A 23,956-nucleotide genomic window follows, 5' to 3' on the forward strand; every position below is an offset into this window, starting at 1 on the left:
TTCTCCATGCGCCTAAAATATTTTCTTCCGAAAAAGGGCGGGAGTCGAAGCAGTCAACATTATATTTAAAAGTTCTTCCCTCGGCCGGATATTGAGGGCACACGCAAAGTACGTGAGCTATTGTCTCGGGAGTGTGACAGATGCTACATTCAGGGTCCCGTGCTTGTCCAATCTTGCAAAGGTATCGGTGAATGTACGCCACACCGAGCCGTAATGGATGGCTGAGTGTTTCCTGGCTTCTCCTCAACTGAAGTGGAAGCCGGAATCGTAAACCAGCGTCAAGTCTATTGAGGCGCTCACGCTGATGTTCGGCGTTGTCGTAATTTCGCGCTATAGAGGTTTTGATGGAGTTAAGGAGCAAGGTGTTAATGTCATACCGGGAAAAATGAATTTCTCTAAGTTTCCCGTCAGTGCGCGCATTTTTTGCTTTCGCCTCAGCCTGTTCATTTCCAGCTATTCCATAATGGCAGAGTCCTTCCATTCTTTTTCTTGTCACGAAACTGCCGCCTCAGTTTCATATAGAGCCAGCGACCGCCGCTAGAGGCGCAACCGTGCATGAGAGGGCATGCGAACGCCGCTACCGCTGTGATAGTGTGTGGGGCAGCCTCGGTATTCTAGCTTTCTCAACTTCCTCAACCGTCGCTTTAGTTTAACGTAACTATATTTAGCGTTGAATATGCTTAAATTACTGCCTGAGCGTGTCTTCTGCCATGATATGAGCGCCCGGGACGAAAAAAAGCCGCTCATAACATGGAGCTTGCGGCTGTCTCAGAACAAAAAAAAAAATTTTTTAATCTGGGATTTTAAGAGCCAGAACCGCGACACGATTATGAGGCACGCCGTAGTGGAGACTCAGGGTTAATTTTGACCACCTGGGATTCCTTAAAATGCACCTAAATTTAAATAAATGTAAATAAATGTCTGAATGAGATTTAGGTAGGATTAATGCAAGACAATCCTCGCTACTGAATGTCTTTAAATTGCTCCTAAATTTAAATAAACGGGTGTTTTGCATTTCACCTCCGTCGGAATGCGTCCGCTGTACACGGCCGGGCGGTCTCGGTCCAGATTTCTTCATCATCGCCGTTCGCCTGAACACTTCGGTGAACTCCGCTTTTTAATATTTGCCTGAAATTAAACGCCGTGCATTCGCAACAAAGCGCCAGTGGTCCCACTTATCACCAGATGCAAACATATGGGCTGTTGCACCCCCGCTTACCCTTAAGTAAGCGCCAACTCTCCGTTGCGCATAGCGCCAGATTGTTCACCGAGCACAGCTGTTCACTTTCTGTTAAACTATGGCTCAGAAGGACTCTGACTGTGGGCTGTATCTTATAAGGAGATCAAAAGAATGAAATTGTTATTGTAAAGGGCTGCTACCGCAGAATACTTAATGACAAACAAAAGGAAATGGAGCTGCTCCGTGCGCTTAAGATTTCTCTGCAAAGAGATGCCATTTGTGAATGAGATTTAGGTAGGATTAATGCAAGACAAACTTCGCTACTAAATGTCTTCGGTGCGGCTTTTAGCAACGGATTAAGGCGAACGAGAACTGTTAGGACCTGCACAGTTGAAGCTCGCTGTATTTTAATTAGGCAATTGCCTTAGCAAGTAGTCGTTTAGAAGCGTCAGCAAACCTAGCACTTATTCACGCTGCTCCTGGTTTCGACGCAGAAGCGACGAGACTAGGTATTTTGGTTCTTAATGCGCAACTATTTGCAATATGTTAAAAGCTTTATAATTCGATTAAGAAAAGAAATAGAACGTGTTGATGAAAAAACAACAAACAAGCACGATAATGTATTTATCATGTAAAATAAGCGGAGCGAAATACAGAGGCGTCCGGTCACGAATGGTCCACCATTCACAATGCAAGAAATTTGTTAAAAGCATGACACTGATATAATAAGCATAAAGAAATATCATCAAACGTGAGAGATATGTATTGGGGGCAGGAAACAAACACCATCAAAGCAATGGCAATTCATACAGAATGCATAATCGATTGTTTCTATAAACAAGAAAGTGTAAAGCATAAGCATTTCATAACATAAGGCAAAACAACTCTCAAACGAACACAAGTAGCCACATCCCAAATACAGCCATTTTTTTCAAATGGCTTGTTAGAGATACCACCATTCTACTTCTTCAGCTGTTACTTGCAACATGTGTTCGGCTTCGTTGTCCCACCCCGCCACTTCAACTAAACAGCCCGATGCCCTCTGTGGCACAGTGGCGCCGCGTTGCGGCACCTTTGGGCAGCATATGAACCTCTCCCATAGCGTGACGGCGGAGATTCGTGATCAGAAAAAACATGGAAGGACTCTGATAATGGCTAGGAATCCACTGCAGCACGATGGTATGCGCGGATTGAGACACCTGAGCAAGCAGAGGCATGACATCATAAACCAGAGGACTATATGTGGTTCTATGATTCATTTATTTACTGATGAGTTGCAGCGCTGGTTTTGAGTCACAGAACACTCTCCACTTCTCGAAGCTTTGTCGCAGTATGCATCGGATTGCTTCTCGTACTCCGGTCAACTCCGCTGCTGTATACGACGGTCTGCGTCCTATCTTGAATCGTTATACGATCCCCATTCCAGATACAGCGCAAGCTGCCGCGGAAGAAGTATGTGTCACTGAACCATATGCAAGAAGATGTTCGGTATATCCATACATGTAAACATGTAAGCAATGTAGAATAACGCGAAATGCTTGCGCCCAGCAAGCGGCATTTTCGACTTCTTCGTTATTCCAAAAATTGAGAGTCTTACAGTTGGCATTGCCATCGTCCAGAGAGGAACTTCTGGTACGTCATGCGATTCGAAGTTCGGCGGCAATAAGTCTTGCTGCGATAACACGGCTTCCGAGCAGGCGGCATGTCGTCTGCTTGTGACATTCGTCAGTGGACGATTCTTGTGTCTAGTTAGCAGCCTTAGCTGTACTCGCAATGGCTCAGGTTGCAGATAAACTTGAGCTGGGCATGCGCGTGCCTCTCCAATAGTGCCCCAAGTAGACGCACGTCGTGGTAGCCCTAGGCGAATTCTCAGTGCGCTAGCCTGAGCACTTTCAAGTGTGCGTACAGCAGTTGCACTACCCGAGAAAGTACAGGCGCACTGAGGGGAGGTAGTCAACAAAAAGTGCTTGGTGAAGCTGTAGGAGAGATCACTTGGATAGCCTCCACAATTTTCCAGACAACTGTCGAATGATTGAATAAAGCTGCCCAGCTTTTTTTCTTAATGCAGAGATGTGTTTCGACCAAGATAAGTCACAGTTGATGATGACTCCGAGAAACTTCTAGTGGGTTACCGAAGGTATAATATTCCCAACAATCAAAACGGGGTAGCAGAACATTAACCTCCACGTAAATGCCACGGTTACATGTTTTGTGGTGAGAGCTGCAGTTCGCGACTGTTTAGGTATGTCGACGTTACTGACACCGCACGCTGCAGATTCGTTTTACGTGCAAGCGCTTTAGGCTCGTGGTCCATATGCAGATGCCATCTGCGTACACAGAGACCGAGACTGTGCCTGCCAGTTCTTTGACGAGGCCAACGAGAACGACATTAAATAAAGTTGGGCTCATTATACCTCCTTGAGGCACCCCACGATGGACGGGATGCTTCCTTGTTTCACCGTCTAGAGTTGTCATGAATATCTTGAAGATAGCTGGCCATCCACTGATGCATACGGCCACCAATGCCATGTTGTTCAAGGGCATTCATGTAGAACATTGTCAAAAGCACCCTTGATATCAATAAGGACAGCAGCCGTCAATTGACGGCGACGTTTCTGATGTTGAACAGTCGTTACTAGGCAAATACGCTTCGATTCACGGCCTACCCTTTCAGAAACCTGTCATGGCGTCTGGATATATATTACGTTTATGCGGTGAGAGCCACACTCATGGGCGCTGAAGCGAATGATGCACACTGAACCCGCTCTCTTTCAAGACTTCGGAACCAAGACACAGAGAAAACGCAACAGAACAAAGCGCCTGCGTGTCGACAAGCGTCCACGCACACTTACACCATCCGTTGAGAGGAGCAGCAAGGCGCAGGCGGCAAGGGGGAATCGGCAGAGCAAACACACCAGCGCTGAAGCGCTCACAAGAATGTTTCCCTCTGGTCCAGATATTTGACTTACTGTTACCTGCTCCAACGGAAGCGGTGCCGTAATTTGCTTCTTTAGCTCTGCATGTTGTTGTAGGAAACACTGTCCTTTCTCCACAGCATCGACTTTTAGCGTTGCTACTTAATGCCTTGTTTCTGTAAGAAACACTAATTATATACAAAATAAGTAAATTAATAAAATCAGTGAGTGCACCTCCTATGAGCTTGGATTTTGATCTGTCCGTCTTGAAGCATTTTGCTTGCCCAAGTGTATTTAACAAACCTTCTTCAATACACAGCACCTTGCTAGATGCTTATCGCTAGGTCACGGGGGCAGAGTCGAGCTCTGACGATGGCGAATCGGGGTAATAAAGCTGTCAGATTGCTAGCAGCACCTCTTCATGTACTGCCAGCCGGAAAAGAACTACACGAGGCGTGCTGAACAACCACTTAACTGAAATAGTCACAATTACACAAAGGCAACATGCAAGGAAACCAAGGAAAGGAGAGGAAAAATTACTTGTTTTCATTAAAATATCTATATGTTATTAAGTGTAGACGGAACGAAGTGCACGGAAAGACTATTTGCAACAGGTCGAAATCAATCCCAGGCATACGCATTACGTATGCGATTGACTTACTAGTTGAGGTATCGTGGCGCCATTTTTCCATCTATTGTCTTGTGTTCTATTGTCTATTGTTGTTCTCGTCCACTTTTCATAGTCATTTCGACATTTAAATTAAGGAAGTAATTGACCCCATGCCCCAGTCATCTCGCCATTGCTCTTTAACCTCGTCACGATCGGTGTAGCGAGGGCAGTAGCGGGGACCGGCGTTCGGCATACGATCTACGCCGACGACATTACCCTGTGGGTGGCCGGCGGCACCGACGCCAGCATCGAGCAACAGCTGCAAGCGGCGGTTACCGCCATCGAGCAGCACCTTGACGGCACAGGTCTAATGTGCTCGCCTGCCAAATCCGAGCTGTTCGTCCTCACACCGCTTCGTCCGGGACGGAAGCGCGCTCCCCTTCGTGAGTGTGACCACATCAAGATTGTGTCTGCATCGGGGCAACGCATCCCCGAAGTTCCCAAGATCAGGGTCCTGGGCCTGCTGCTCAACAAGAGCGGCCGCAACGACGAGACCATCAACAAGCTTACCACCAAGGCAATGGACGTCATCCGGCTCATACACGGAGTCTCTACACTACGGGCGGGCATGCGTGAAGACAGTCTCGTGCGCCTTGTCCAGTCGTTCGTGATCAATCACATCGCCTACGTTGCGGCCTACCTCAACTGGCACGTCACTGACAGGACCAAGATCAACACGCTGATCAGACGGGCTTACAAGACGGCGCTGGGTTTAATGAAGACCACGAGTACGGCTCGGCTCCTGCAGCTCGGCGTCCATAACACCCTAGAAGAAATAGCCGAGGCGCAGCTCACCGCGCAATTCGAGCGCCTCTCTACCACCAGGACGGGCCGAAGTATACTAACGTCCCTGGGTTACAACCCCCAAGCTCCCAGCCGGCAACCGTGCGTGATCACAGATGAGGCGCGGGCCTAGATTTACGTGGACCCCATCCCGAAGAACATGCACCCAGAGTACAACCAAGAACGGCGACAGGAGCGGGCCAAGGCTCTCACCGAACAACACGCCCAAGACCCGCACGCCCGGTACGTGGGTGCAGCGGAATACAAGCGGGAAGGCTTCGCGGCAGTGGTCGTTGTGGCGCCTACCCGCATCAAGACAACGGCAGCGAGCGTACGGTGCACGAATGCCACAGACGCTGAGGAGGTTGCCATCGCTCTGGCGATCATTGAGGCCGAGTGTCGCACCGTGCACAGCGACTCGAGGAATGCCGTGCGCAACTTTGCCAAGGGGCGAATATGCGCGCCGGCGACTGCCATCATCGGCAAGCTCCAACTTCAAGACCGCGGCAGCACCCTCCGTATCAAGTGGTTCGCGGCGCACGCCGGCGAGTGTGCATCCTCACCGAACCACAACGAGACGGCCCATTCGGCGGCGCGAGCGCTTACCTTCCGCGCCCCCGAGAGTGACCGTTCGGTGTGGTGGTTCGAAGCCAAGGACAGATTGACGAGTTATGCCGAAGTAACCAAGTGTTAGCGCTTAGCTCGACGGACAATGCCGCCTCCCCACCCGGCACTCAGTCGGGACGAGGCCGTATTCCTAAGGCAAATACAGACCGGCACTCCTCGCCCCCGCAATGCTGCACGTGCTTCACCTTCCATCCGAGTGGGCTGTGCGGTGTTTGTGCAGTGGGTCCGGCGGACCAATGGCACATCACATGGGACTGCGCCAGGTTCCCGACGGCAGTTACCTCCAGGACTTACCCGCCCGAACTTCAAGCTGCACTGCAGTCTGCAGACAAGGACTCACAACTATGGGCCGTCCAGCAGGCCCGGGGTGCGCTCCAAAAGCACAAGCCTCATGACCCACTACAAACGGGCCCAACTGGGGTAGTGCAGAGTAGGGTATAACACCGGGTCGACGCTTGGCCAGCGTCACGACGCGTTAAACTGTCGTTTTCCGGCACTTTATTAATGTTATCCCTATCCTATCCTACCCCATGCTTCAATGATTTCGTTTTCTGGTGGCTTCAGATAGTTGTCACTAAACACAAATTCCCCCACTTATCGCTTACTATATTCAAAGGTATCACGTGACTGTCATGGCGCACAAGCAGGCAGGTGGAGAAGCAATGAATTGGGAACACTTCATCGGGTGCACTTGTGTCGTCTGAACCGGGATACTGCTCGCCGGTGCCGGTGACAGCAACAAGTGCCGTCGTCGGTCTTCGAATTGAATAACAACCGCTCGCTTCTGGCCGATTTTATACAGGAATCTTCCAGTCTACAAGATTCGTTCGCGGCGACGAGATAAATTCTAGAACGTGACACAATCATCCACTGTCGCACCTGCGAACTTTCCCACGACAAGCCCCTGATTGGGGAAAGTACCGCGACGATCAAGAATCACGCGCCACCTTGTATCGCGATATCCTTACAACAGAATGGGGGGGGGAGTATAGACAGGTGTGCTTGCTTATCTTTCTCGGGTGACCGCTTTTCAAGGTCTCACAAATGTTATCCCTCAGCGCAGGACTCGCCTGCGTGTATCGGAAGTTTCTGGAGTGCTATGAATGGTTGTATCCGCTGTCTGTTGTCACGGAGCGTGACGTGAATTGTGTAGCATTTTCTGGAGGACACGCGAGCACCAGTGATTAGTTTGGAACATTCGATGACTCATGTATAAAAGCCGATGAGCTTCACCCGCCGATGAAATTTTCGACGATCGCCTACTGCCTTCGGCGCTATCGTTGTGCTTTGAGTACAGCCTGTTTTTCTGGGCACAGGTTCGCCGAACAGAGGGTTAGTTTCGCCATTTACAGTTTTGCTGATATGGTTTTAACCGTCACTACCACGTGATGAATAGAACTGAGCTTTCCTGGCAAATAGCGAAATAAAAAAGAAACAGCATCCCCAAGATTAATAACTGGGCGAGAAAAATCTTCATCTGCGATTAGGACGCTTTCTGATGCAAAATTTGAGCGCAGCTCTATACGTATCTTCACTTTCAGTGTCATTATTTCGTATTGTGATTATATAGGTAGACGGGTTATATTAGTAAAGGGACGCTGTGAGTAGCGCGCTTTTTTACATAGAGACAAAGCGCGCTACTCAGGCGCCATGTCACAGCCAGCAATACCGCACAGCCTGTCTTGCGCGGCGCAACGCTTTTAAACCAACGATGAGAGTGGCTCTTGGTCACGGAAAAATCGTGCCACCAGTGACAGCGGCGACGACACCCAAGGAAAGCGTCACATCGATGCTGATTCGTAGCAAGTCGACTGTTATTAAGTGCATCATAATTATTGGTTAAAGTTGCAGTTGGTGCATTAGTAGACGCTCACGCATTGCTCTATGCTTCGGAAATAAAAAAAGGCAGGCGTGGCTACGGCGACACACTCAACACTGTATCACGTGTAAAGGCATCGTTTCGTTTTCGACACACTTGGGTTCGTTTTGAGTGGTTAAATACCAAAGCAGTTGAAGAGGAAACCACGAAAACACTTAGCTATTATTGCGGAAATAATTAAAAATTTGGAAAACATGAATGGCAGGAACGTCGACTCGATAAATAAAATCATACTTTGTTACAGCTACGGACACACTTGTCGTCTGCCTCCTACTAATGCCAGCGCATAATCGCTATAGCGCTCATCTATCACCGTTTTCAGCATACTTTCAGTGATTGACTACACCCTTATTGTAAAGGGAAAAATTATGATAAAAAATGTTCCCTGGCGTCTTCCGCGTTAGCCCTTCATGATATGGACCAATCAACAGTTTTTATTCTGATGACGTCACGTGCACAACCCTGCTGGTGTCACTACATGTAAAGAAGGAACCGTAAAGACCCAGAAGAGGAGCAACTAATTGTTTTATTTATCGAAGCTGGTTTCACACACACACACACACACACACACACACACACACACACACACACACACACACGCACACACACACACACACACACACACACACACACACACACACACACACACACACACACACACACACACACACACACGCACGCACGCACGCACGCACGCACGCACGCACGCACGCGCACGCACGCACGCACGCACGCACGCACACACAAAGATGGGTACCACAAAATTGGTTGTCAGTCCCTTTACGAGTGGACCGCGATAGCATTCAAAGATCCCCGACTGCTTCTAACGTTTCCCGGCAACTGCAGCTTATGTAACCGTAATGTTTACTTGCAAGCCCTGGCGCCTAACGCTAAGCACGAAAGCGAGTTTTCTGTTTTTTTTCTTTCCCCCGCACGGCGGGCGCCGTCGCTTCCGCGGATGCGAGCGCCATCCGGATGACGTTGCAGGGAATCGAGCGCACCGTTCCCATTAATCGTATGCTAATGGCGAATTCGGCAAATCGCACCGCTACGCACCGGGGTGCCCCAGTGCGCCGTTTCATTCAATCATCGTCGCCCCTTGACGGCCCGGTGCGCGCCGGTGCGGTTTGCCGATTCGCCATAAGACAGACCTTAAACGGCAACTGGGAAAGGGGTTTGTGTTTTAGTTTCCGCACAAGAGAAATATATTTTCCGATATATTCAAATTACGATCCCACGCTATCATGGCTGTAGGTTTTGTATATGTCGAGCTTTAGAAATTTTCTGACGTATTTTACTTTGAGACAATAGAGTGTTTTAGTTTGGCGTTTATACGCTCCGCTTAGCTGCTGAGCGGAGCGGAAGGGCGAATGCGCATGCGCCTTCCGCTTAGCTGCAAGCGGGTTAGCGGAGCGACAAACACGATCTGTTTACAAGTTGCCTGAGCGGAGCGTGCTTTGGAGCGCGTTGGTTAGCGTTGACATCAGAAAGGATTGAATTGCAAGCAGGAAACAAGCTTGCTGGCTAAGTCGTGGCGTTCACCAAGACGGTGCTTCATTTTCCACTGGATAAAATGGACGGGTAACACATTACAAGCGCACGTCCAGATATTTCATGGACCAATAAGATATATATATATATATATATATATATATATATATATATATATATATATATTCGCTTGACTTTATCAAAGTGATCAATGGGGGTTTTTTATTTAATTTCATTACCCTGAAATTCGCTAGAGGGCGCTGTAACTACGAAAGGTCCGCTCCGCTACGCTAAACGTATAACTGAATCTAGAAAATCGCCCGCCGTTCCGCTGTGGCTTAGCGGGGCAACTCGGAGCGGAGCGGACCGTACAGACGCTCAACTAAAACATTCTATTCAGTTAGTTCAGTGAAGCCTATGCCCCATGCGGCAGGCCTTCGTGCTTTGTGATCACTTTTCTCATACGAAGAGTGACACCGACACTGTGCGCCGACGCCGGATTTTCTGCGACGCGGGGCCCTTAACGCTGTCACGTTAAAATTATTCTCGCTTGTAAAGGAAAATGACAGCAATGTTTACTGTGAGAAACGTGGAGCAAGTCGAAAACGGTACCTGGCACGATACTTCACCCAGAAATGATGACCATGTACACACTGGAGCGCTTCATCTATCCGTGCTTCCCTTCTTTCATGCCGGCGCCACGATCGCTCGACCCTATCTTATTTACATCCCTTTCTCAGCATAGCCAACTTCGTACAGTGTGCTGCGGAACGCAGTCTCATGAATGAAACTGATAAGTCGAAGATGAGACGATGTTCCCGGCGCACATGTCAGCACGGTGAAGCGCGGTGTAACATTTAGTGCATCAAAGATCAAAGCTATCGGCTCAGACGACGGGGCACTGCGGGGAGTAGGGGTATTTCGCGCACGCATACACGCGCAGCCGCTCTGCTGGCTCAACCATATAAAACATGGCCTTAGAAATATGTTTCTACTCGATGAGAGCCACCTCTGAAGTTAGGGCGCCACATATAGTCCAATCAAAGACAAGTCGCAGATTTTCAGTAGCCCAAATATAGCCACACAGCCAACTCGCCCAAGTCAACGCCAATTCTTTTTTTTTTGTGGCCCATTTGGGCTATATATAGCCAAACCTGCCAACACTGCTGACGCCGCGACCAAGCGTTGCCCTCCCCACCTCACGCACCTTGGTCCCCTCATGGAAGCCCAGATGAGGTCGCCCACGCGGCTGCGGATGCCTTCTCCACCGGCAACTCCGCGCTTGCTCAGGCCGTTTCCCCTCCGCTCCTCTTCCACATTCCTCATCACGCTTTCAATGCAGACTCCTCCACTTTCCTCCTCGCGCGCTCTTCTTTCATCTCCCGCTGCGCTCCGCGTTCGCTTTCATCTTTCGCTGTACTCTCGCTATTTTAGGCTGAGAAAGAACGCCGACTCTCAACTCATGAGCGGGCGCCTAAAAGCTGCGCTCTAAAATGTTCGATTGACACGTGCTGGCCTAAGAGCCACAGTAAACTCGACGCTACAAATTTTATAGCATCCTTGTTTTTGAGAGGAATGAATGGAAGAAACCATGAGGAAACGACAGCGAGTGAGCAATCAAGGTTTGTGAAGTCGCACAGCTAGATGCGGTGTACCGTGAAGTGCTTTTTGGAGTTTCTTGGACCGCCATGAAGTGGCCGAAATTCTCCGTAGACCTAAGCAAGAATTCCCTCTGTCTCTATTGGTGTTCAAGGTCTATATTAAGGGCAGACAAAGACGACAGGAAAACATTGAATTAGTGTTTCATTTATCTTACATTTGTATTAGGCAGAGGATGCAACAGAAGCCTGGAGTAGGTGTACGACATAGACGTATTTGCGGACCATGCAAGATGTTTACAGACATGCGAATATGTGTAGCGAGGCAACGACATACCTACGCCTTAAGTTTAGCACAGAGAAATCAGGAATAATGATTTTTAATGAAAAAATGAGTAAACACGTACGTGGCTCGCAAATTTCATTCTGTGCTTAAAATTGGATGTCTTGTTGGGGATGGGAGTTAACCAAAGGTCGTTAGGCAATTTGCTTTGGGGGCCTACGATAAAACCACAAATGAGGAAGGGCAGGGTGACGTGAGCTAGGTTTCTTTTGAAGACCTAGAAGCGCAAAGCGAAGTGATCTTTGAAGAAAATCTGATAAATATGAACAAAAATAAACGAGCGCCTAAAGTACCCAACTATCTGCAACTCAAAAGCATAGACAGAGAATTGATGGAGATGTAAAAAAAGCTGACAACGAAGTACATTCTAATTGAAAGTGCAAATAGACAACCAGGAGTCCTCAGAACCAAAGTGATTGAACCAGAGACATTGGACTAGATGTAAAGAATAGAAACAAAAAAATATCATGGTGGTTTACAAGAATAGGAAGAAAGTAATTAGATGGGAAAATGTGTGCGATAGCAGAAAGGGGTAGTGCCTTCCTATTTCAGGCTCGAGCTGGTTGCCTAAGGACAAAAATATGCCGGAGCGAATATTCCCGACATAATAAGGCGGGCGTCTGCTTCATTAAAAATCCGGACACAACTCAGCACATCCAAATCGAATGCGAAGGCACTGGCCCAGAGACATCCGTAGGGAACACGCGCCTTCCAGAAGCGGTTGGATTTAAAGTGGACGGAAGCCATTAACCGGTCAGCAGTCGAGATATGCAAGGTATGTTTAGAGTATTTGTGGGGAAAAGACACGGGATATATTGTAGGACCGCATCCGATACATGCATCGGTAATGGTACAAGGCTGACACAGAAGTTTTAAGGTAGAGGGAAAAAAAGGACAAAAGTGATGCAGACAAAATCCTGGACTGTAAAGCATATGTTGCACACCTGATAAGCTCAAGCAGGCTAGGCAACTATTTTTCACAGGCCCGTTTATAAAACATGCTAATAAATCCTCTACAGAATCATTATCAGCATCCGATAAAGTTAATATTGCCGATGCTGGAAGAAAACTCGCCATATCGCCTACACTGTAAAATAATTTACAGCCTAAAAAGTGAAAAAGGGTGTAAATCTGTCTATAACTCACACGCTTAGGGCGTCCGTTAGATTAGATAACACCCTAAGGGTGGGAGTTATAGACACAATTACACTCTTTTTCACATTTAAGGGTGTACATTATTTTACAGTGTATGCATTGAAATCAGTAGCCATAAGGGCGACGACATGTTGCTACTTGCGCGGGCGGCAGGCGTGGACGAGGAGATGCAATTAAGACGGGACGCGCAATGAACGCGATCCCGAACCTCCCACGGTATGGCGGTGCCATGGAGTTCACGCACCTTCCAGCGCACCGTTCACGCACCGGCAATTTTACGTAAAAATGCTATAAACAGCCATAGGAGTGTTGTCAAAAAATATACGGAATGAAATTTTCGCATCACCCTCACGTACGACCTACGTATAAATGCTTGCTTTTGCATCATTTTAAATATTATTATTACAAAAAATGAGAGGTAACAACACGGCGGTGTCCTTGGGTATCCCCTTCCCACGCGTAGGGCAGCAAACTGGACTCAGTGTAGTTAACCTTCCTGTCTTTCCTTTCTCCCTTCTCTCTCTCTCTCTCTCTGTTAGTAAATGGGTCGTTTAGTCGAGCCCATCGTCGGGATGATCGAAAACACAAAGGTGATCGGTCTATATAGATGACACACAAAAATGACTATATCGTATGGTATTTTTTCTGCTGCCGTTGTAAGCAATAAAGGCTTAGTCGTAGGGAATCCATAAAGACAACGCCAGATAATGAGATACTGTGGTACTCATAGTCGCCTTTCATGTTTCTTTTCATTTGCAGTGGCCCCATCCGACCCGAAGACAGACCTGTTCACAAAGATGCTTCAGCTAGGAACCAGCTTTTTAAAGTTAGATCCGATGGCACTACCCGACCAAAAGATGGATTTTTCTTTCTTCGGCCAGGTGTTGCTGCTCGAAGGATCCGTCTCAGGCCTTCGATCGCTTACGCGGACAGGCACGAACATTGTACGAGCCGAAAACGGTACCTTCTCCGCCAGCATAGATGTTGGCACTCAGCAACTGCTTGTAAAGTACACGGCCTTGATAACTGCTGCCCGTTTTAGCCACCTGGTCGCTTACATGTCTGCCTCCATTAGTGCAACCAGGATGACCGTCCATCTCAATGAGTAAGTATGCCAATGCACTTAAGGCTGTGCTAAGGAGGTAAAAGATACTTGGTAAACTAACAACGAAATATTAAATTCTGGGACTTTACGTTCCCAAAGCACGATCTGATTATGAGGCATTCCTGTAGTGGCGGACTCCGGATTAATTTTGGCCACCTAAGTTTCTTTAATGTCCCCCTGCTCCACGGCACGTGGACGTTTTCGCATTTCCTCCGCCTAAATGGGGCTACCGCGGCTGGAATTCGATCCCGCGACTTCGGTGCTTAGCAGCAGTGCTTAGCGGCTATGGGGCTTAACATCAAAGCCGATAAGCCAGCGCGGAGGATAATAACAACTACATTTCATGTCATGCTACGAATCATCCTTCTTAAACAGGGCACATAGGTGGGTGAAAGGCATCTTGCAGGAAGGAACAAGCAATACCCCCCCCCCCCCAATCTACGCACGGCAACACTAAATCCCGGCGTAGCGACTGTCGTCAAAGCGGGACCTAATAACAGTATGCTGAGACATTCGAGTCTCTGCTGATCTGTTAAAACACAATATATGATTTTGCGCCACAATGAAAACCAGCGCAAATAATTATAAGCTTTTTATTGACGTAGTAGTTCTGCGGAAACCCGCAAGGTGGAGAGAAGTAATGAATAAAGGGAAAATCAGACATCCACCCGTCTTTAGCAATTGCTACAAAGGAAACCCATACAGGTTCCTCGAAAGAAAAGCCTGATAGTTGAAGGAAACTTCGTCCTGGTCCAGGACTCGAACCCGGGACCACCGCCTTTCCGGGGCAGCCCTTTATTCATAAGCTTTTTATTAGTCACAAATTTTTTTCTAACGCAATAAGGGCGCTGCTAAAAACACGTTCACCCTCAGTTGGTAGCATCGAGGTAGCGAATCTAGCTTCCATAATGATGACGCCTCTCAGTTGAACACTCGCTGTTGATGTTCATCGGAGCGTGTCAGCTCATCAGTGCAATGAAACTCCTAGTTAATAAAAACTTAGAGCGCACGCTAAAAACAAGAAAGACGTAGAGAAAAAAAACACACCACACACGCTCACTCACAACTGATGTTTAATGCACGTACGGAAAAATACATATATAGAAAGGGGTCGCTTCGTGCATGTGAAGATGAGGTATAAAAACAGCATGCACGTAAGACACGTGTGAATATCGGTTAATAAAATTGAATTATTCATGATGTAGTAATATGGATGGTTGGCTTACGCACAGCGCGGTATTTTTGCTGATATGATAGGCTTCCGAGATTTCTGGTGTGGTTTGGTTAGGGTGACAGAACAAAATGACTGTGTTTTCGAAGATGGATTTAGACGGACATGATTTACAATGTAAGGCGAGATGAGAGGATGGCACGCCGTTTACTGAATTTCTGCGTTCCCTTAGGCGTATGTTGACAAATCTGCCTGTTCGGCCAATGTACATATGACCACAGCTTAGGGCAATTCTGTATACTACTCCTGAGACACAATCGACAAAACGATTGACATGTTTCTGGCTGCGCCCTCTATCACCCACTGACGTGGCCCGTGCCCTTCTGTGCACAATGGAGCAAATGCGACTAAGCCTGTGTGGTGCAGAAAATACCACCGGAACACCACAACGCTTGGCCACATTTTTTACGCAGTATATCCAATTTTTCGTTTCCTTCATTTTGAACAGAAGGACGATTCCCGATTTTCTCTTGCTTTGCAATGCGGACGATCTTTTCACAAACTGGTGGGATGAGGTACATAAAGTAACCCGTGGCCTTAACGCGTTTCACTTGCATTCGAAAGCTCGTGCTCAACTTGTGCCATCAAGTTTTTTCCAAGGCCGCGCGCAAGCACGACAGAACAATTCCGCGCTTCGCAATTTTTTGAGTGGCCCTACGTGAAATCTAAAACAGGTTTTATTTATTTATTGTGTCCCGACAATCATGCACCAAGACTTAAAAATATGCCGTTGCCACGTAGCTTGGATGAGCCAAGGTAATGTTTGCCGTTGCGTGGACATAGTCAAATTTTTTTAGCCTTACCTAATAATTCAGCCTCCCAAATATTATATTTAGAAGAGAAGTGTCAATGAGAAAATTGTAGGACATGATTAAAGAATGCCGATATAGTTCTGTGTTCAACAGTACGTGCTACACAATAAGTGTGTTTCCGAGCGTGAAAGAAGCCCGCGAATATGCGCGAAATTGCCGCACGACTGGCCACTCGAGGCACTTGTATTCGCGGGCTTTCTTCACACTCGAAAAATTAATTTTAAGTAGCAGCTATTGAGAAACAGAAAGCTGTATCCGGAGTTTGTCATGTTGTCCTGTAATTTTCTCATTGACACTTTTCATCAAATTAAGATATTTGAGAACTTGAATAAGTAATTAAGACTAATTATGTAGTTAGGCGCAATGCAAAACATATTTTGTGTATCTCCAAGTGATGGAAAAGAACCTTAAAATGGTTCTAACTACGTGGCATTTGCGTGCTGTTAAATCTTGGTGTATCACAGTTGAACACTTTGTATACTGAACGAGAAGAAGCGGAACCACCAGACCCAATTTTTGTTGGTCACACTTACGGTAATAAAACGCACAATTAAACCAAGATAATCACAGGGCCCATTCTTTGTCTTAATTGAAATATACATATGATAATTTACCGGTAAAATGGAAGTGAAAGAAAGGTCAACTTGCAGCCGATGAGGTTTCACCCACTTTGAATGCTGAACGCAAGAAATTCACTAATAATTAAGGTGACGTTTCCAAACCCGCATGAAAGCCTCTTTGAAAATGAGAAAGAGTCAGCATCCTATTCGTATAACAGCGGTTTCCAAACTTGGACCGGAAAATCAGCACGTATAGGGGAGTGTTACGGTCATTCCGACTGAATGTATCCACATTGGTTTAACAGTTACCTCAGAGTCATGCGCTTTTCTAGTATCGTTTGTTTTTGACTACAGGTGCCTTTAACCTTTTTTATGCTTTCTTATGTTTCTTATTTCGATCCCTTTAAGGTAAACTACCAAATTTACTTCATTTGCATCAGACCTAGTGAATTTTCTGCCCGACCGAACATGGTTTGCAAGAAGGATCGCAGCACTGCATTCGCTTTTCAAACTATTTACTTACAACAACTTCCTAGTCATAAACTTCCATCATGAACTCATGTAGCGAAGTAGAAAAGAATTGCCATATAAATGTTCAGCTACGGGCTTCTGCAGTTCAAACTGGCCATGTAGACCGAATTAGCTACTGTCAAATTATTCGTTCAGTTTGCCTGATTCACAGCGCTCGCGGTACCGCGAAGCCCGGAAATCGGTCCAACGCCTTCGTGACGTAAACGCGTAGCCTAGAGAAGAATGTGCCGCCACACTTCCTTCTTCCCACGAACCTCCTCCGATTGACGGTTGACGCAAATACCGATTGGACATACGACGACTTAAACAGCAGGAGCCGCCCACCGCCTTATCGCGTGGTATCGCGAAGCTTTATATTACCCCGCTCCGCGGCGTCACAGGAGGATCGCACCTTGAGTAACACTTCCCAGTATTCAGCATGCCTAATGAGAAAAATATAACGAAGGATTTAACACCAGTTATTCGGGTCTGCATGGCCAGTTCAAACATTAGAAACTCAGAACAAGGTTATTTTTGTCAAATCCATTCATATCGCCAATGTAAACCAGAACAATGAAGCTTTGAAGCAAGGAGTAATTTCTTTAATCAGTTTAATTATTGAATGCAGCGCTTTGGAGTTTCTTCCAAACGATGTCCACCTGAGCAAAATATTTATCATTACCGTTGTAATTGGAGTATATATAGACGATACGCAGTTTTCTTAAAGGTGTTCGAGCTACATATATAAATTTTCTGACACATGTCTGTTGCGTTCTCCACCAGGAACCTTCGTGGCCTTACGTTTCCTTTACGTGATTATCGCGTTGCTTCTGTTCCATTGCGAAATTACCGGTGTCGCCTACGTGATGATGTACCGTATAGTCTACACGTAGGACCATGTATACCACTCTTATTTTCGCAACCGATGCTTGGCGTCCACCAGTGCTTGCTGCACATTCTGTGTAGGAACGCACTTTATTTGGATGTGGTAAGGGCGTATCGCGCATGCTTTGCCGCTTTGCCATTCGAACGAACGTGACGAGCCGCCGCTCACTTAGAGGTGACAGCAGGTAGTGAAAGCCCTGCCGCTCGGTGGCATAACTGCGTTTACACTCGCATGCGGCTAACCACAAGATAGCGTGCCGCGTACCATGTTACAGAGGTCCAGCCTTTGCATGCATTCATGCACTAGTTTAGGAAACCCCTGGCTTTGCGCACTTCTCCTCATGATGGAGAAGCGTTGAAACCGCGGCCCCTTCTTCGTGATCATAAGGGCCGAGAATGGGAGTCGGCTTGTGTTCGATAGTCAATTAGGTGGCAGCTAACGCACAGCTGAATTGCATTACCAAAGAACGAACTGCTTCCTTATGCCTGATTCAACAGCAGTTGTCGGCGTAGTGAAAAAAAAATGTAAACGAAATAAGTGAAACCTAAACCCTAGGGGCCGGATCAAAGGCAGCGAGAACGTGCTTCAAAGTAATGTAGATTGCCAAAGTATTGCGTTATTCTCATTAATTTGCATTTCTTAACGTTTTGTGGGATTAAAAGGAAGCTTTAGCTAGGCGGCTTCCATCTAAATACATCGGAACAGAATTCACAAGAACATACGCTTGGGTTTCTTGGCATTGCATTGGTCAAACCAAACCACACGTAGAAGGGTAGCTCTCACTGCGCAAAAACACGAGACTTTTCGGCACTATTTGATGAAAGCATTATTTTGTGCAGGCATCGCGATCCCTCATGCGCGAGATGGTTGCGGCTGAACAAATAGGCTTAGGTGGGGAGCGGGATTCGTGCATCAGCTTCCCTTCAGGTCAAGACTCTTTTCGACACTAGCGCTCAATTTCTCCCCTGGCGGGAGCATTCCCCTTCTCTCTAGTGTGTGTTTGCACAGCTCATTTACGAGATCACGTTCTTGCTGTATGTGCAACGTATTGTATGCGACCCCACTCTCGCATTCCAGAGCCACGGTCGCTGTGAAACGGATCTTCCTGTGTGCGATCATTCTCTCTCTTAACGCAAGAACAGTGCTCGCGCTCCAACACGGCCTTGAGCAGAGCATTGGTGACGCAACAAACGCGTCGGAACAGACTTCGCGTCGGTTTCTCGAGCCACATTTACTGAATGCAACCGGCACTCACGGTTCGCGCAATGGTGACGCCTGCAGCAAAAAAAAAGGATAAATAAAACGTGCGCGTCTATTTACAGTTAAACGACGACGACGCGGGGTGGTGCTCCTATCTCCGACAGCACTCACTAAGAAAGAGCTCGACTATCTCCAGAACACGTGCAGATGGTAGGGCTCTTGATTTGTTTCTATGAGTGTTAGATTCCATGCGCATGGGGGATGGCTGGTTAGATAGTAGAACAGGTTGTACATATATATGTGTAAAGATATTACGCTTTTGTCCAAATAGGATTGTTAGAAGTAGAGCACTATTGCCTTAACGTTTTCATCTGTGTCTGTTTCTTTCACGCTCTTGTTCCTACATAAGAATGGAGAAATGCTTTTTCTCGGCAACCAGTTCCCGAATTTCATGTGGTTTGCTACATATAAAAGAAAATAAACGTTTGAATTTTGTGACTGCGGGGAGGAAGTTTTATTTGTGCCGCGAAATTTTCTTAGAAAAATTGTGAAATCAGAAACTAGAAAATGAGGAAAAGAGCTTGAAGCACCGAGTTTTCAACTCTTTAACTCAGTTATAACGATATGACAATAATGTCAACTGCACCTATTACTATTATTACATCTAAAGCAGAGAAAACAATCTATTATATATACGTACGCTATCCAACAGCAGTCCATCACCCTCAAATATAACAAAAAATTCTCACTAAAACTGCGGTAATACCCTCGCAGGCATTGTAAATGTCTTACGTAAGCCGTAAACATAAATATCAAGTTTCAAGACACCTGTGTTGATCCCGCGACAGACATGTGTGTGTCCGTCAGTGCAATAAATATTCCGCAACGTGTAGCCAACTCGGCCAAATCACCACTCTGACAAGTTTGTCCACTTTGTGCGCTTTAACATATGCAGTTTACCCCACAGCAAATTATCGCTTTGTTGCACAGCTACGGCTTCGAACACTGCCTTACATTTCATTGGAACTTACTGCGTAGAAGTTGTGTAAAAATATTAAAATTCTCCTAAATCAAAAACACTCATTTCTAGTAATACATTTTCTTGCGCTAGTTGGATAACTGAAAACAAAAACGGAAACCGGAAAGAAACTCGAACAAGAAAAGTACAGAGGACTGGTGTTTCTCCATGGTTGGAAAAATATGCCCTAGTAGAACACAGAAGATAATGTTTTGTGACACCGTATTTCTCCTACATTGGGCAAGCGCCAGTCTTGTTTACTCATCTCATCTTTGTTTCTTTCGCGCTTATGTTTTTTTTTATTTGTTCAGACGCTAAAATTTACCTTTTTCACTTACATGCAACACATTTTCTTCAAATCAGCACAGTGCTTGGCTCATGTCAATATTTCTACGTTTTACATTTGAATAGACAAATCGGTGTTAGCCCCGTGCTACAGCAACCTTCAAGTAGTGGCGGCCACACGATGAAGGCATATTCGAGCGGAGGGACCCGCGAAAACAGAGAATTTCTGATTTCGGTAGCGACTTTACAGCACTTTCAACAACCTGCTTTCTGCGCAGTCAGTTCACGTATGGCAGAACTGAAGACCTTGTGTCTGGATCATCTATTCTTTTTTTGCATTGCAACAGGGAACACAACAGGAAGGCACAGCGCAAGGCACAAGCATGAACAAAGTATTTTCGAAGGCATACGCAATAAACATTGCTTATGTTACAAAGGAGTTTTTCAGCATAGGGCTCACAGCGTGAAAAACACAGGGATGTAGCGGACTATTACGACGCCCTTGCAAAACAGCTACAAGAAGCCCAAGCAACAGCTCTGGGGAAGATAGATTTGCTCGTTTTTTACCGAAATATAAGAGGGTGCATTAGCTTTACGCACCTCTAAAAATGCTTTGCTGACCAGCAGGAGAGGGCGCCCACGGTTCAGCAGCAGTGAACAAGAGTCGAGCACAAACGACCTTTCACGATCGTGACAGCACGTGGATCCCTTAGTGTCGCAGAGCGAAATGCGCCAGCGATGTCGTAGTGGCCATGCGCGACGGGGTTGGCGGTTTGCACCACTTTCAGCACCCTCAACTGCGTGGCGGAATGGTAACACTGGGAAGCGCACCAATAAAGCAGGCGCTAAGGATGCTAGAGCTCGAGCACAGCCGTGAATCTATGTACGTGTTAACTTTTGCGCCTAAGAGATGGCGGTGATACATGTGTTTCTTTCGTATACACTTAGTCTGCCAACAACTCTGCCATTGCTATTTCTGTTTCCATGACGTTCCTACTTGCTTCGGCATTTTACAACGTAGAGCAGTTGCTACAATGTGGTGGCGTACTAGACGAGCTCGATGCATATACACATTTCTTTTCTTGCAAAGAGTGATCGTCGATTTCGCATATTCGAAGTGAAACTAGGAAAGCATTCAGAAAGCTGAATTTTATGGAAGCCCGGTATTTTAGTATTGAATAGCTCATCCCATCATTTCTCTGAGTGCAAAGTTGTAGAGTGTTATATTTTTATGCCGCTTTTTATTTAAATTTATCGTATTTTGCAGGACTGATGCCGGTGAACTTCAACTCGGTGGTTTCAAACTAATTAAGTTCGATGGACTCGAAGTCAAACTTGAAGCAGTAAGGCATGGAGACTTTCTGATTAACACCATTATAAATGCTGCTGCAAGGCTCTTTAGGGGCGTCTTGAAGAAGACAACTGAACAAATGATTGTCAAACATATCAGATCGTCTCTTAGCGACATAAACAACCTTTTATCTGCACAAGCGTCGGCTAAAACCGCTAGGTAATGTGATCAGCGCTGACGACTAAATTGTTGGAAAGAATAAAGCATACTCTAAACATAGAGATGTCTGTTACTACAACTTCACTTTCAGTGCGTATAATCGGATTCTGCGCCAGCATACGACGGAAACATTATATTTATGCGTTGAAGTAAAGATGCACTTCGAATGCAATGTTATATAACAGCCAGCGGTGAATTGAAATAAAGCAGCTAATGACGACTCCAAACAATTCATAACGGCGATCACCACACGGAATGATGCTTCCGCACTTAGGAACCACAAGCCGTGAAATGATAAGATATTCTTGTCTACGTGCTCTTGCGATCATGTATTCTCTCTTTTCAAAGTGTTTATTTCCTCAATGTTTATTGCATGCATGCGTCGTGCTCGTAGACTGTATTAACTTCGAGCTAAGCATTTGCGCTTACTACTTTTTCTGCTATAATTCATTTATATTGAAATTTTAAATAGGAAAGCGTTCTTGGAATAACCGACAGCTTGACTTCAATGAAATCGTCTGCGTTTATAGGCCTAGAGTATTTTGACATCTATTCGTCAATAACTAACGGATGCATAAAATAGTGATTACAAAGACGGCGCCGAATAAAACAACACACGAAGAAGGTGGACACGAGAAAGCACGTAGGTGCACGCACGCAGAACGTAGACAAGGGAGATATCGGAAGCGCTTGAGATGCGCCTACGTGCTGTCTCGTGTCGCCCTTCTTCGTGTGTTGTTTTATTCGGCGCCGTCTTTGCAATCATGCTTAACCAACCAGCCCACCAACACATGCGCATAAAATAGGATGCTGAGCCCATGGTCGCGCGTGTAATCCCAACCGCTGCGGTCACATCCAGATGGGGGCGGAATCTAAAAAAAAATACCATGTACCCTATAATGTGCGCACACTTGAGGATTACTTTGAGGATCAGAATTACTCCGATGTACTCCACTACGGCGTGCCTCATAAGGAGACTGTGGCTTTGCCATGTAATGTCCTGATAATAAATTTTTAATAAAGCATGAAATTATTGAAACTTCCAACACATTGTTTTACAACAAAGGTGGTACATAGAAGGGGCCACCGATTATTCAAGAACTGGATATTGAAAACACATGAATGAAGTTAATCTGAGAAGTTTATTCGTGCGTTTCAATTTCCGCGCATGAACGTTAGTCGGTGCAAATCAACCAAAAAGTACAGACTATTATCTGCACCCCACTACTTTCGGCTTACTTGATCCCTCTAAGAAATACCCCACCTGGAAGTTTCTCGACGTTTCCTCTTGCATTGAAGCTCATTAAAAGGATGCAAACCCGCCGTGGTTGCTCAGTGGCTATGGTGTTGGGCTGCTGAGCACGAGGTCGCGGGATCGAATCCCGGCCACGGCAGCCGCGTTTCGTTGGGGGCGAAATGCGAAAACACCCGTGTGCTTAGATTTAGGTGCACGTTAAAGAACCCCAGGTGGTCGAAATTTCCTGAGTCCTCCACTACGGCGTGCCTCATAATCAGAAAGCGGTTTTGGCACGTAAAACCCCATAATTAATTAATAATTGAAAAGATGCAAAAAATATATTTATTTATGATATGCTGCAAACATGATATGATACGATGTAATATCGCATACGATATGCACTGTAGAACATGTTGCACGGTTTGTCGCCGAACATCATTCAAGCAGCATAAAACTTAAACATGGCCAGAAATTATGGACATAGATCGCCTCTAGCTGCCGCCCCTGCAAACACGCGCGTTTTCTTTGGCAGAACGTCGCTTTTCGCGAATAAAGCTTGTTTCACAGGATGCGATTTTCATCGCATGCGACGCAAATCGCAGTCGCAGTGCCGGCCCCCTGACTTTCAGGTGCGACTAACAGGTTGGTAACACAGTCGCACAGTGGCACCGTCGCAGCGATCGCTGCGATTTTCCGTCGACATTCAACCAAGAGCTATTACGCGGTTTGTTTTGGGGAACGGCGTCTCGCTCAACGGACGCAATGCACGGAGACGTCGATTGCCGAATTCGGTACGAGAATGGAGAATAAAATCTTGTACCGCAGATTCCATTGTCCCTTTTCTAAGCGTTTGTTCACACGCTACTCAGCAAATGAAGTGCAATTTCACGTTTGCTTCATATTCCTTTGCGAGTTGTCAATACTACGAGGTGCTCGATCTTCATTAGGCGATCCCGGCTAC

General features: G+C 46.4%; 1 protein-coding gene across 1 annotated transcript in view; it reads left to right on the forward strand.

Annotated features, from left to right (window-relative positions):
- LOC142566818 (uncharacterized) overlaps positions 1-22,019 on the forward strand; it is a 37,244-nt gene extending 15,225 nt beyond the window's left edge. Inside the window, exons 2-3 of the mRNA XM_075677703.1 lie at positions 13,401-13,746; positions 21,516-22,019. Coding sequence (XP_075533818.1) covers positions 13,401-13,746; positions 21,516-21,762 — 593 coding nt within the window. The 3' untranslated portion in view covers positions 21,763-22,019. The remainder of the gene's footprint in view (positions 1-13,400; positions 13,747-21,515) is intronic.
- The last annotated feature ends 1,937 nt before the right edge of the window (positions 22,020-23,956 follow it).

This window comes from Dermacentor variabilis, unplaced genomic scaffold, assembly GCF_050947875.1.
Source record: "Dermacentor variabilis isolate Ectoservices unplaced genomic scaffold, ASM5094787v1 scaffold_13, whole genome shotgun sequence".
NCBI classification, from domain to species: Eukaryota; Metazoa; Arthropoda; class Arachnida; order Ixodida; family Ixodidae; genus Dermacentor; species Dermacentor variabilis.